The sequence below is a fragment of the Camelus dromedarius genome, chromosome 8, assembly GCF_036321535.1.
Source record: "Camelus dromedarius isolate mCamDro1 chromosome 8, mCamDro1.pat, whole genome shotgun sequence".
Taxonomy (NCBI): Eukaryota; Metazoa; Chordata; class Mammalia; order Artiodactyla; family Camelidae; genus Camelus; species Camelus dromedarius.
In genome coordinates this window covers 30,679,814-30,693,145 of record NC_087443.1, presented here as the reverse complement: position 1 = coordinate 30,693,145, position 13,332 = coordinate 30,679,814, and the positions used below count along the sequence as shown (strand labels likewise).

Below are 13,332 nucleotides of genomic sequence, written 5' to 3'. Positions count from 1 at the left end.
GCTAGTATTTATGAACATACAATTGTTATGGAATTTTAAAGCAAATGGCACTAATACCAACTTCTCTTTTAAGTAATCTTTAGTAACTAAGAAAATTGGAAAAACTAAAAGAGATTGAGTGAAAACAATCCTTTTACTTTCCCACAATTATTATCTGATTTCCTGCCACTAAAGGTGGAGAATTGGAGGACCTTTGTGTTATGTAGCATTTGCTTATGTATGTTTGAAACCAAAATGGAAACCACTTTGTGTAGGGTTTGATATGCTCTGACTGAGTGTAGGAATAGTTGTCACTTACCAATGTCTTGCTGGCAGGTTAGGAAGTGTGTCTGAAAACGTGGGAAATGTTTTGGATTCAAATTCAAGTTCTGCAGCTTTCTTAGAGAAATAACTTCTCTGAGCCTCATTTCTTCTTCTTCTTTTTAAGAGCTTCTGACTCTCAGGCGAGTGCTCTTTATATATTCATTAAAAAATTTTTTTTCCGGGGCACTAGGGATTGAACCCAGGACTTTGTGCATGCTAAGCATGCACTCTACCACCAAGTTATACCTACCCCCACCACCCCCAGCCTCATTTCTAAAGTGAAGAATTTTGATTAGGTTGCCAGATTCTTTTTCACTCTGGAATTCTCCGTGAAAAGGAAGGAGCATATCTTGTGTTCCATGGGAGGGCTGGGAGAAAGAGGATGGCAGGGAGAAGCTGTCTGTGCTGATGACCTGCTTTATTGTTCACATGGTGGCCATCCAGAGCACAGGTGTACATGGCTGTGTCTACAGAAGACTCCTGGGTTGAGGGAGAGAATGAAGTTGCAAATTGGAAGCCTGCCCACTGTGTCTTCATAAATAGGGATCTGGTGAGCAAGGCTGCTCTGCTGACATTTATGTAGCCTTAGTTGATACACTCAAATCTCCAGTTGGGTTAAAATAAACAGCTGCTGCCAAGGCAGCTTAACACTAGTTCTGACAAAAGTGTGTTGCATCAAACGAGCTTGCTTGGCATTAGAACTCGCCACAGACGTAGTTCACCTGCTTTTTTTTACCCATTTGATTATATTCTCATTGATGCATATTTGAATTAAGATTTTGGCAGTTGGTCAAAATTTGAACCTTTTAGGCATTGGTGGTTTCTCACTACTTCATAGATTGTTATGTACCAAGAATATTGTTGATACATTTTAGAAATTTAGTCTGTATTTTTCTGATTCTGAAAGTATTGCATACTCATTTAAAAAAAAAATCTGGAAGGTACAGAAAAAGATTAAGAAGAAAATAAAAATCATCTGAAATTCTACTTTCCATATTGTATTTTCCTTCCAGTCATTTTTTTTTATTTGGCTGTACATTGGGAAGAGAGTGGGATGCTTCCCTATCAGTGAAATGACTGGGGCATAAGTACACTTTTACATGACATTCGTGGTATTGGGGAGCTTGCCTCATATACTATGCTAGTTAAGAACTGAATCTTTTTTTAAAACTGGTGGCCCAAACCCAAATACCTGCAGGGTCAAATAGGTAATGGGTGAATCAGGTGGGTTATAGGGACCTGGGGATGGTAGGGAGGGTGGTAAACTGAAAAATGCAGGCTCTGATTGAAGAAAACTGCTACTGTCTTCAGCTTATTATTGCTGTGTGGAAACAGGGCCTGGGGTTACCAGATCTTCCTGATATTCAATAAAATTTGGAGATCTATATTTCCTTTTAATGTGAATTTTCCCATTTAAAAAGAATGCTGTGCAGGTCAAACAAAATAGGTCTGTAGGTTGCATTTGGCCCATATACTCCCCTTTTGTCATTCCCGACATACCTTCTTGTCAGTTTTTTTCAGAGCTCTCACAAGAAGAGCACTTTTAGAAAGTATTTAGAGAGGAGCTGGACAAGGAATTTCTAAGAGTGGCCTCAGGAACTTTCCACTCTGTATAGAGACTGAGAGGGTTGTCTAGTATAGGAATGAAAAACTCAGATACCCACAAGGACCAGGCAGTGACATAAATGAGTGAAATGGTCTGGATGTTAAGATTTTAGAGAGTGATGCAGAGAGTATATTCCCCATATGGGACATTTAGATTCCTACACTTTGTTTCCTTGCTCCTGGAATGCAGATCTAGTATGGCCAAATCTAGATGTCAGAAATTTGGATCCTTCTTTTTTTTCAGGTTAGTAATTGTAATTGTTAACAAAAACATTAACAATTATTTTTCTGTTGAAGTATAGTCAGTTACAATGTGTCAATTTCTGTTGTACAACATAATGTCCCATTCATGCATATATATACACATATATTTGTTTTCATATTCTTTTTCATTAAAGGTTATAACAAGATATTGAATATAGTTCCCTGTGCTATACAGAGAAATTTGGATCTTTGTGAAGTGTTTTATTTTATTTTATTTTTTTTTTAAAGGACCAAAAAAAATCACCCTTGGCCCAAATTCTGCACAAAGATTTGCAGCTCCTGCCTGCCCTAGATTACAATTTCCCTAAATATATTCTACAAATCTTGTTTCTGTGATAGGTTAGTGGGTATTAATAAATAAATAATTCTTGGTCAAATGGTGGATTAAAGAAAGTTAAGCAGATTTCCTGACTGAAGATTATCTTAGATCCTTAAATATACTATTATGCCTTGTAAATTCCTAAGAAGAAGCTCTAACTTGTAGACTCCACAGTTACAGTTACTTCTCTGCCTCCACTCATTTCCTCCACCATTTCCCTTGTCTCTTGAGGAGGAGGTGGCTTTCTTTCTGGTAAAGTTAGGTCTTTCTTCCTGTTCTTTACATTTTATCCCTGCCTTTTCAAGGACCTTGCTTCATAATCACTGTCTTTTTTCATTGAGGGAGAGGTAATTAGGTTTAGTGTTTTTATTGATTGATTTTTAAATGGAGGTACTGGCAATTGGACATCCTGCATGCTAAATATGCAGTCTGCCACTGAGCTATACCCTCCCCCCTATTGTCACTGTCTTGTTTCCCACCTCCTTTCTTTCAGTCTATGGACATGCTTTGTTTTCTCCTATTTAAACAAAATAATAACCCTTTCCTTACATCATACACAAAAATTAACACCAAATAGGTCATGGATCTAAATGTAAGAGCTAAAATTCTTAAAAAACAGAGGAGTAAATCTTTGTGACCTTGGTTAGGCAAAACCTTCTAAAATACTGTATCAAAAGCACAAGCAGCAAAAGAAAAAAAGAGATAAATTGGGCTTCATCAAATTTAAAACTTTTATACTGCAAAAGACATCATCAAGAAAGTGAAAAGAACCCACGGACTGGGGAAAGTATTTCCAAGAGACACTGCCTAATTAAAATATGGGTAGAGGGTCTGAATAAAGAAGATATACATATGGTCAGGAAGCACATAAAAAGCTATTCAACATGATTAGCCATCAGGAACATGCAATTCAAAACCACAATGAGACACTACTGCACTAGGATGGCTATAATAATAAATACAGATAATGACAAGTATTGGCAAGGACGTCGAGAAATTGGAAACCTCACGCACTGCCGGTGGGAATGTTAAACGGTACAGCTTCTTTGGAAAACAGTCTAGCTGTTTCTCAAATGGTTAAATATAGGGTTACCATATGATCCATCAATTCTACACTTAGATATATATACTCAAGAGAAATGAAAATTTATGTCCACACAAAACTGCCTTAGCTCATCTTTAGTTTATTTTTCAGTAAGACTCTAAGCTCCAAGAGGTCAGGGGCCACATGTATTTTCTTCATCACTGTCTTAATACTTGGCACATGGTATGTTATATAAATATTTGATTGAATAAATGCACTAACAAATGAACTTGTCATCCTAGCTTTCTTCCCTCTAGTCCATTCTTGCTGCTGCATTTTTCTTGTTGAATTACAAACCTAATACTGTCTTTTGCTTAGAACCAAGAAATAATTTCCCACTGTTTAGAGAATAAGCACATTGCCTACAGGGCTCTCCCTGATGTGTCTCTTTCTGCTCCTCCGACTTCCTACCTCTCCACACCTCTTCTCCACCCAGTACCGTGTTCCAGCCCAGTGGCTCTGTGTTCCCTGTACTGGCTGTACTTCACACATGATGCTCCACTATTGGAAAGCTCCCTTTTCTTCCCTAAATCTCATTACTCCTGGATAACTCTTTATCAGTCTTCCTTTTCCTCTGTGAAACCTCCCCTTCCTCACTCATGCAGAGCGGAAGTTTGGATGTAACTGTTAGAGGATACGTTACACTGTTACAATGACTTGTTTAAACATTAGTCTTGTCTGTGAAGAGCGAGGTCTGAGTTCTCATTTATTTTTGTATTCCCATCACACGTAGTGTTGAACATAGTGCCTCCCACTTAGGAACTTCTCGTTAAGTTCTTGATTAAATGAAAGTGAGTGAGTTGGAACTCAGAGTAGGTTACAGAGTCCTAGTTTTTCTAGTATATATTGCCTTTTAAACACTTGACTCTGGTGTGTCATCTGTGAGTGATACAGAAGGTACCAGTGAGGGAGTGGATGGATCACAAATCCATCACCAACCACTGCAGGGAAACAGTCAAAAGTGTTGCTGGTGTTGGGTCACATACATTATTGTCCCTGTATAACACACGTGTGGTACTGGACACAGCTGCCTATCAGAGTGGCTGTTCAGTATAATGGATTGATCAACCTAATACTTATGCCATAAGAAACACTGATTTGAACCAAGCTGACCCGGCAGATGGATGCACACTCTCTTGTCTTGTCACAGTCAGTTGACCCTGTAGCTTGGCTTGGGCCATTGTAACTTTAACTGTAAGTGAGGCTTCCATTTTCATCATTTGTATCTTCTTGTCTAAATACATTAACAGCCTCTGTTGATTATCATCTCCCTGCCACCTTTTTAATATAATGCTCTAAGTTACCACTTAGACTGTACAAATCGGTGACACAAGTCCTCCTTGCTGTGTTTTGTCTTTCTGTTTTTTTATACTTAGTCTAGCTAAGGGAGACATCTCTATTAATATATTTTTTAGTCTGGGTAGTGACTTGAACCAACCAAGCTTTCTTTACGGAAAGAAACCAAATCTCTCTACATTACTAAACCAAGTTGAGTAGATTGTGATAAACAGAGTAATAACAACAGCAGAAGACAAAAGGCCTCACACAGAATTTTGAACTGAAGTCACATATTAAACAAAAGATTTTAAAATTAACTACAAAGTAAGAGCTCTTCAGAAGAAACAGGGCTTCCCGCCAAGCCCCCTAAATATGCCCCCAGGGCTCTTACTCATTCACTACCATTATTTCAGTTTATATATGGAAAGATGTTTTATTTCTTATCTCTTTTTTCCCCACCACCTAGCAGAGGCGTAGTTGGCACTTACTGCCTGTTCATTGAAATGAATGGAATTGAATTGAATGAAAGGGCCTCATGAGTTAGAAGCAATTCTCTAAAGAAGAAAGTGAAAGAAATAATTTTAGCAGTGAATAGAATCAACAAATCTGAATTTCAGCAGTGGATTAAAGTTTGGAAGCAATAAAATGTGTTCACTGTAAAGTTAGATTACTTTGAAAGGATTGTTTTAAAATGCTGACCTGGAAAACCTGCTCAGACCTTAAGACTAAGATCTCTGTGTCATTTTTTTCTCTATTTTTTTTTTAAAAACACTTTAATATATAGGTCTTTTTTTCAGAGGGAATAAGATTTATTTTAAGGTTTAAAAAATCAGACATCTAGTTTTGTCTCAAAATCTTAAACAAATAGATAAAATATTCAAGAAGTGAGAGCTTTTAAAGTTTATATTTATTAATTGTTTTATACTTTGTCTTGTTCTCCCAAAGAATTTGAGGTTGAAAATGAGGACTTAAGGTAGAAGAGATAAAGGTAAATTTCCTTTATCAGAGAGCTAAAAGGGAGTTGGGTTAACCTATACTGGACAAGTAAAGAGACACCTAAGGGAATCACATAGTATAAAAGAAATATTTGAGTAATTAAATGATTTTTTTTGAGATCACAGAGGCACTTATTAGCTGAACTGGAACTAGAAATCAAGTCACCAAATTTCTATGCGTTTTCTTTTACCGTGTATGTAGCAAAAACGTTTGGCTTAACTAGGCAAGTGTTTTTATGACTTGGTTTTGCACAGGTTCAAGAAGCATTTGTCACGATTATTACTGACCCACTTGTTTGCAAAGTTGTAGCTTGTACTGGGAAATCATATGCTTCCCCCTACTAATGTTGACCTCCAGGAGTAATGTTTCTCCACCAGCTACGAAGATTCCTACTAGTTAACAAAGAACATTTTGTGAATCCCTTTCTCAATTGTTCTGCTCTTTTTATTTGGAAAAGACGGGTGCAGGAGAAACTGTTTCTGTTTTGATAGTGTGAGGAGAGAGGAGGAAAGTTCATTTCCTGTCATCTCCTGGTTGATGGCTTAAAAACGAGAAGTTTTGTCTGTGGCTGTTTTCAATAGGGTTTGCCAGCTGTTTACACACAGGCAATGCCTTTCTGGTCCTGCCTATCTTTAGACACTGGCTTCTTCGGAAATTCTTGACTTGATAACTTCAGTAATGGAATCCTAAATTGAAAAGATCTAGAACAGAGGATGACAACCTTTGAATAAATGGGCAGGTTAAGTTACATAATCCTTTCTGCCCTCACTTGGTATACAAAGCCCTTCCCAGGCTGACTCCAGCTTCCCTTTCTAGCCTCATTGCCTTTGCTGAAGCCACACCAGCCTGTTTTTCTTGTCTGGTCAACCATGTGCTCAAACACTTGTGAGCCGTGGCCTGTGCGCTTCTTTGTGCTTGGGCTGTCTAATTCCTCTTCTCCACCCAGCTACTTCTGTCTTTCCAAGCCCAGCTCTTTTCTTCTGTGAAGACACCACGTAGTAAAGGCAAAAATCAAGGTTAATCCGGCAGTTGTGGGGAGGGTGAGTTAGAAGAAGGGAGTCTAGAGGCGGGAGAACCAGTTTTAGGAGACAGTGAAAGCCCCATAGACCTGAGCTGTCCAGTGTGGTAGTCACTAGCCGCATGTGGAACTTCAGTTCAATTTAAGTGAATGAAGATAATCTGAAAAGGCTACATACTGTACGATTCTAACTATATGACATTCTGGAAAAGGCAGAATTATGGAGATAGTAAAAAGATCAGTGGTTTCCAGGGGCTTGAGGGCGGGGAGGGGTGATAGGCGGAGGGCAGGCTTTTTAGGGCAATACTCTGTGTTACCGTAGTGGTGGATACCTGTTATCATGCACGCATCGAAACGCAGAAAGTGTACAACACCAACAGTGCAGTGTAAAATGAACTGTGAATTTGAGGTGATTATGATGTGTCAGTGTAGGTTCATCAGTTGTAACAAATGTGCCACGCCAGTGGGGGATGTTGACAATGGGGGTATGTTGACAATGGGGGAGGCTGTTGATACCAGGGCACAGGGTGTACGGGAAATCTCTGTATCGTCTCAGTTTTGCAGTAAACCTAAAACAGCTATTAAAAAATAGCCTTAATAAAAAAGATTAAAGATTATAGTAAATAAAAGTAATAATTCAGTTCCTCAGCTGTACTAGCCACGTTTCAAGTGCTTGGTAGCCACATGCTTGGCTACCATATTGGGTAACACAAATGAAATAGAACATAAATGGAACATTTCCCTCACAACAGAAAGTTCTGTTGGACAGCATTGCCAAAAATCACTTTCCCAAGTAAATATGGCGTTCATTCTACATAGTCTCTTTTTATGTGTTGTGCCTTAAAAACAGGACCATTCATTTTATGTAACCTAATTGTAGGCTGAGTGTATTGAAGATCAGAGTGATTATGGATACTGTCATGAATGCAGCTTGGGATAATAAATCAGATTTAGTGCCCATCTCTTAATGCTTGAAAATAGCTTCAAAATAAGTAGCCCTTGAGTATGTTTTTCTTGTCTATTTCTCTTTCCTTACCTACCCCTACCCTTATAGAAGAGACATAAAATAGTTAAATAAAATTCATTCTTTAGTAATTACCTCTACTGGGGTCAGAATAATTGCTATTTGAAAAACGGCTTCGGTGGTTTTGCCTGGTATGCTCATGGTTGTTTTACTTTTCATGATATATCTTAGTCGTATATCAGCCTTCTAGCATTGCTGCCTTTGAAGACATTTTAGTTGACCTATATGCCATTTTTTATTTTTCTTTCCCTCAATCCACTCCCCATCCTCTACCTTACCCATCCCAAGAGCAAGTCCCATTAGCTCTTCCTCCAAAAAAACTAATTCTTCATTTCCACTTTCACATCTTGTTTTAAGTCACTACCGTCTCTCCCTGGGACGGCAGCAGTAGCCTCCTAACTGGTCACTCTGCTTCCCCGAGCCCTCTGAGATCACTTCTCCTTGTAACAGGCAAAATGACCTTAAAAAAAATCAGGTCATGTCAATCTCTTGTTTATCGCTCCTGCTTTCTGTTGTACTGAGAGAAGGTTCCAAACGCCTTAACCTGGCCTACAAGGTTCTCTGCCTTCTTACCCAACCTCATCACATGCCTTCTCCCTCACTGAACTTCAGCCATTATGGCCTTCTTAAGGTTCCTTGAGTACCCAAACTTTCTTGCCTTAGGGTCGCCTTCTTGCTTCTCTCTCTGGATTCTTTCCCAGCTCTTGCATGAGTGGTTCCTTCTCAGCTCCAATGTTACTTCTTTGTCCACTCTTTTAAAAGTAGGCTCCCTCTACTCCTGCCCCGTACTCTTTGTAGCATCATCCTTACTAGTAATCTGGAATGATTTTTGTTTACTCATTTATTTACTTGTGTAGTCTCTCTGTGTCTACTCTCACTAGAATATAACTTCTATGAGGGAAGGAAACTTACTTTGATTCCTGATCTGTCCCTGGTACATAGAAAGGTGACTGGTGCCTATAGTTGTACTCAGTAAATATTTAATAACGCTGAATAACTGAGTACTTTCGAAAGGAGATACAAGAGGAACTCAGCCCCCACCCCTTCCTCTGACTTACAGGTTCTCTTCCCCCTTCCCCAACCCTTCCCCCCTCCCTCCCTCCCTCTCTGCGCCTGTGTGTGTCTCCGGCTCCCTCTCTATATGTACACATGTGTGTAAAATAAAAGGAATCACCATGTATCTAAATGGGAATATCCTTCTAGGCCCTTTGTGCTTAGTATCAACTGGTGACTTTGTTGCTGAACTTCATCTTTTACTTCACAAAGTCATGGCCCACAGCTTTTTGAATGGTTGATTTTTGTTGGAAACTATAGTGAACAATACATCTGGAAATATTCTGTCTGTTTTGATCTGAGAAACTCTGGAGAACCAGCTGCTGATTTGAAAGGCTTTTATTATGATACAGACAGTCTATTGTCTACAGAAGCACTGGCTATTACACAGTGGTATATGTGTTTTGCTTTTTTCTGAGCTATTAACTTGAGAGAAAAAGACTTGTATTCATTAACTCATGCCTTACTGGTATTCCGTGAAAACAGAGTATTGTGTTAGTTACTTTAACTGATTTACTATGCATTTAGGACATTTTCTTTCCCATTTTTCTTCTTTAAATTCAAGCAAAGTTTAAATGGTTAAATAGGAGAACTGAGACACTTTCCATTCTGGGTTTAAAAAATTTCACAGATTTCTGAATTAAAATGTGGTTTGTATTCAAGCTTTAACACTTCTAAATAGTGTTCTATTGATAAAAGGGTGAATTTCACTATTCTCTATATTAAATATTAAAGTTCACTTCTTCTAGAATAGCTTATAATGTGATATAGTTAAAGAAAAATTGACATCCAAGCCTCTCATAGGAATGATGTCAAAGGAAGAGAGTATGTGTACCATTTGTGGTATAATAAATACACATGCACATACATGCAAAGTGTGACTTAATACTTTGATTTTTTTTTTAATTTTGGCTGTTACTTTTTGGAAAGGTTTATATAAAATGACAGATAATTACTAAAATTATTAGGTAGGAAGTAATTGCACCTAAATAATCCAGAGTAACATTTTAATATTACTTGAAAGTTTAAATTTTTTTTCCTTTTTCTTTTACATATATTTTATTTATTTTATTATTATTTTTTTACTTTTCCCCTTAACGGGGGCATTGGGGATTGTGCACTCCAGGTGCACCCTCTACCACTGAGCTATACCCCCGACCCCTGCTTTTTTTGTTTTTTTAATGGAAGCCCTGGGAATTGAACTCAGGACCTCCTGCATGTGAAGCATGTATTCTACCACTGAGCTATATCCTCCACACCAATATTATTTTTTAAGTTACAAAAACTGTATATTCACATTTCAGAAAATTAGAAAACAGGAAATACAGATAACAAATTCCCACAAAATTCTGCAAGCATTAATAAAACCACCGGTAATATATTTTTTAAAATATTCTTTCAAAAGGTGTTTTGCCTTATACATAATGATTTTTTGATTTGTTGTAATCATAGTATATTTATTTTTTATTCCTCCTTTTCAATGAATTATAATGTAATAAACATTTTCCCATGGTGCTGAGTCTTTGTAACCATTATTTTAATGGCTCCATAGTACTCACTCTATATATCTTAATTTACTTAACTGCTCTTTGTTGTTGGATAAGTTATTTAAAAAATGTTTCGGCTTTTGTAACTAACATGATAGTGAATACTTTTATGAATATTGTTATTACCACATTTGGCATTACTGCTTATAGGGTATGTTCTCATAAGTGGCATCCCTAGATGTGGCATTTTTATGTCTCAGTACACACTAGCAAATGATTTCCCATAGAGAATATACCAGTTTGCATTGCCACTGGCAGGATGTAAAACTATCTATTCCATTGCAGCAGTTAGCATTATGTATTATTTCTTTTTAAGTTGCTCTATGATTAGGGGAAGCATCATGCTGATTACTAGTTAAGTTGTACATATTCGTATGTTTGGTTTCTAGTTTCAGAGTTATAATTGCTTCACCTCCCATGCTTTCCCAGATTCAGGAACATAAATTTTTTTTCCGAATAGATATTTTAGCCTATGTAACTGGATTCACATACTTCATGTATTCTTTTGGAGATGTAGCAGTTTGTCAGTTAAACATAAATACATACACACATGTATCTCAATGATGAATTTCTTTTTTTTCTTCCTCATTGTAGTTGATGATGCTTTCAAATGAATTACTCTCGAAAAGGATGAATACATTATGCTTATACTCCATATTGTTATCCAGGTGTATTATGGAAGCATGTATGGGAGCAATCTTGATAATTTCAGAAAAGCCAGAAACTTTCTTTGAATCCAGAAACTTCATTGCTAGATTATGTGTAATGTATATGTTTCATATATGTTTAAGTGATAGTTTTAAAAGTCTGAGAATGTATATTTGAATTGTGAGTCTTTTTTTCTCTGTAGGTTGGAAAAGAGACTGTTCAAACCACTGAGGATCAGATTTTGAAGAGAGATATGCCACCAGCATTTATTAAGTAAGTAATTAAAGCATTCTGTTGCTAAGCAGAATAATCCTCTTGTTAGAAAACAAAAGTACTGATTTTAGGAGCAATTAAAAAAATTATATAAAGCTCTGTTTACAGTTGGAATGTCATTCTTTCATCTTTCAACACTCAGGTTTCCTACTATTGATTTCATTCATCAGTGTTAGGCAATTTTGATACAATTTTTAATCAAGCCATGATTTCTGAATTTTGTTTTTCAGGATAGAAAGGATTTAGAAACGTTATGACCTTGGCATGTGGGAATCTTGATTGTATACTAAATATTGTTTGCTTAAAGATAATAGTGGGTACAAACTTTCAAAAAATATATTATAACATATTTCAGTAGTATCTTGTTATATTTACATATCACTTAATAGTCCTACAAATAATTTATGGACATTTTGACCTATTTTATGTAAAGCAAAAAGAGATACTAAGGTTTTGTTTTTTTTTTAATGGAGGTACTGGGGATTGAACCCAGGACCTCATGTATGTTAGGCAGGCGCTCTACCACTGAGCTGTTACTCACCCTGCAAGTTTTGATTAGTCACAGCTTCTCAGGTTCTTGATTATATTGTCTTTGATTAATGAATTTGTTCCTCATCCTTTATGGCAACCAAGTCCTAAGTAAAAGTAAAGGCATAAGACCAAAAAAACAGTGGAACCTCTACAAGCCAATCAATCTCTTCAGTTTAAAAATAAAAAAGGGCAAAAGACTTCAAAAGAGAGGAAATCCAAATGGTCAATAAATCTATGAATAGGTGCTCTATCTCATTAGTCATCAGAGAAGTACAGACAGGTCTATTTTAAGCTCCTAAATTAAGAAGTCTGATGATGTCAGTTGTTGGTGAGGATGTGGAGCATTTGGAACTCCCATACACCGCTGTCAGGAATGTAAATTGGTGCTACTTTGGGCAACAGTTTGGTGTTAGTAAAGCAGAAGATAGGCAATTTCACTGCCCCTGAGTATGTTCCCTAGAGAACCTTATGCCTATGCACTCTAGGATCCACTTACAGAAATACTGGTATCATCATTGCTCACGATGATGCCACTGGTCTGTCTGCTACTAGAAGGGATAAAAAACAATCATGGTATAGTCATAAATTGGAATAATTATCAGTAATAAAAAGGAATGAGAATTTTTCATTTTAAAATGGTTAGTTTTATGAATTTCACCTGAATTTAAGAAGAAAAAGAATGCATGGATCTCAAAAATAATTGAGGGAAGTGAATGACAGAGAGATGTGTAGGTAGGTTCTATTTATTTAAAGTTCAAAAACATGTAGAAATAAACTATGTTGTTTAAGGATGCCTATTTGTCAGATTAAAAGATAAAGATGAATAAGGAAATGAGGGCCATAAATGTCTGGGTAGTGGTACCTCTGGGAAGAAGGAAGAGGGCAACACGCAGAGAGAGCAGTGCCGAGACTTCTAAAGTGATAATAACGTTCTCTTTCTTGATTTAACTGTTGTGTTACATGAATTGTTGTTTTATAATTATTCATTATATTATACATATGTTTTGTGCAATTTTCTGTATGTATGTTATATATCACAATTTTAAATAAAGTGAGAAATGTTCCTTTATTTTTATCCTCCTTATGTTCTATTATTTTCCTAGAACAGATGCAAAATTTCACCCGTATTGATGTCTTCTTATTTCTAACTTACTTGAGTGGGTGCTTCTACAGAACTGTTTCTGTTATTCTGCAAAATGTTCATGTGTCAGGAAGTAAGGTACCAGAAGCATCTGTTTTTGGTAGAGCCTGTTTTGTGGGAATATTTTTTTAAACTTGCCTTCCTTGGACCTGGTGGTCACCGAGGTTTCTTTTTTCCCAGCCTTAACCAGTAGGAGCCTACTTTGTTTACATGCCATTTCATCAGTGTGGTAATATTAAGAATCCTAT

The 13,332-nt window shown here is 36.9% G+C and overlaps 1 protein-coding gene across 2 annotated transcripts in view; it reads left to right on the top strand.

Annotated features, from left to right (window-relative positions):
- Nucleotides 1–13,332, top strand: part of VCL (vinculin) — a 91,416-nt gene that overhangs the window by 20,694 nt on the left and 57,390 nt on the right. For both annotated transcript variants that reach the window (XM_031461073.2, XM_031461076.2), the window contains exon 2: nt 11,342–11,412. In XM_031461073.2, coding sequence (XP_031316933.2) covers nt 11,342–11,412 — 71 coding nt within the window. The remainder of the gene's footprint in view (nt 1–11,341; nt 11,413–13,332) is intronic.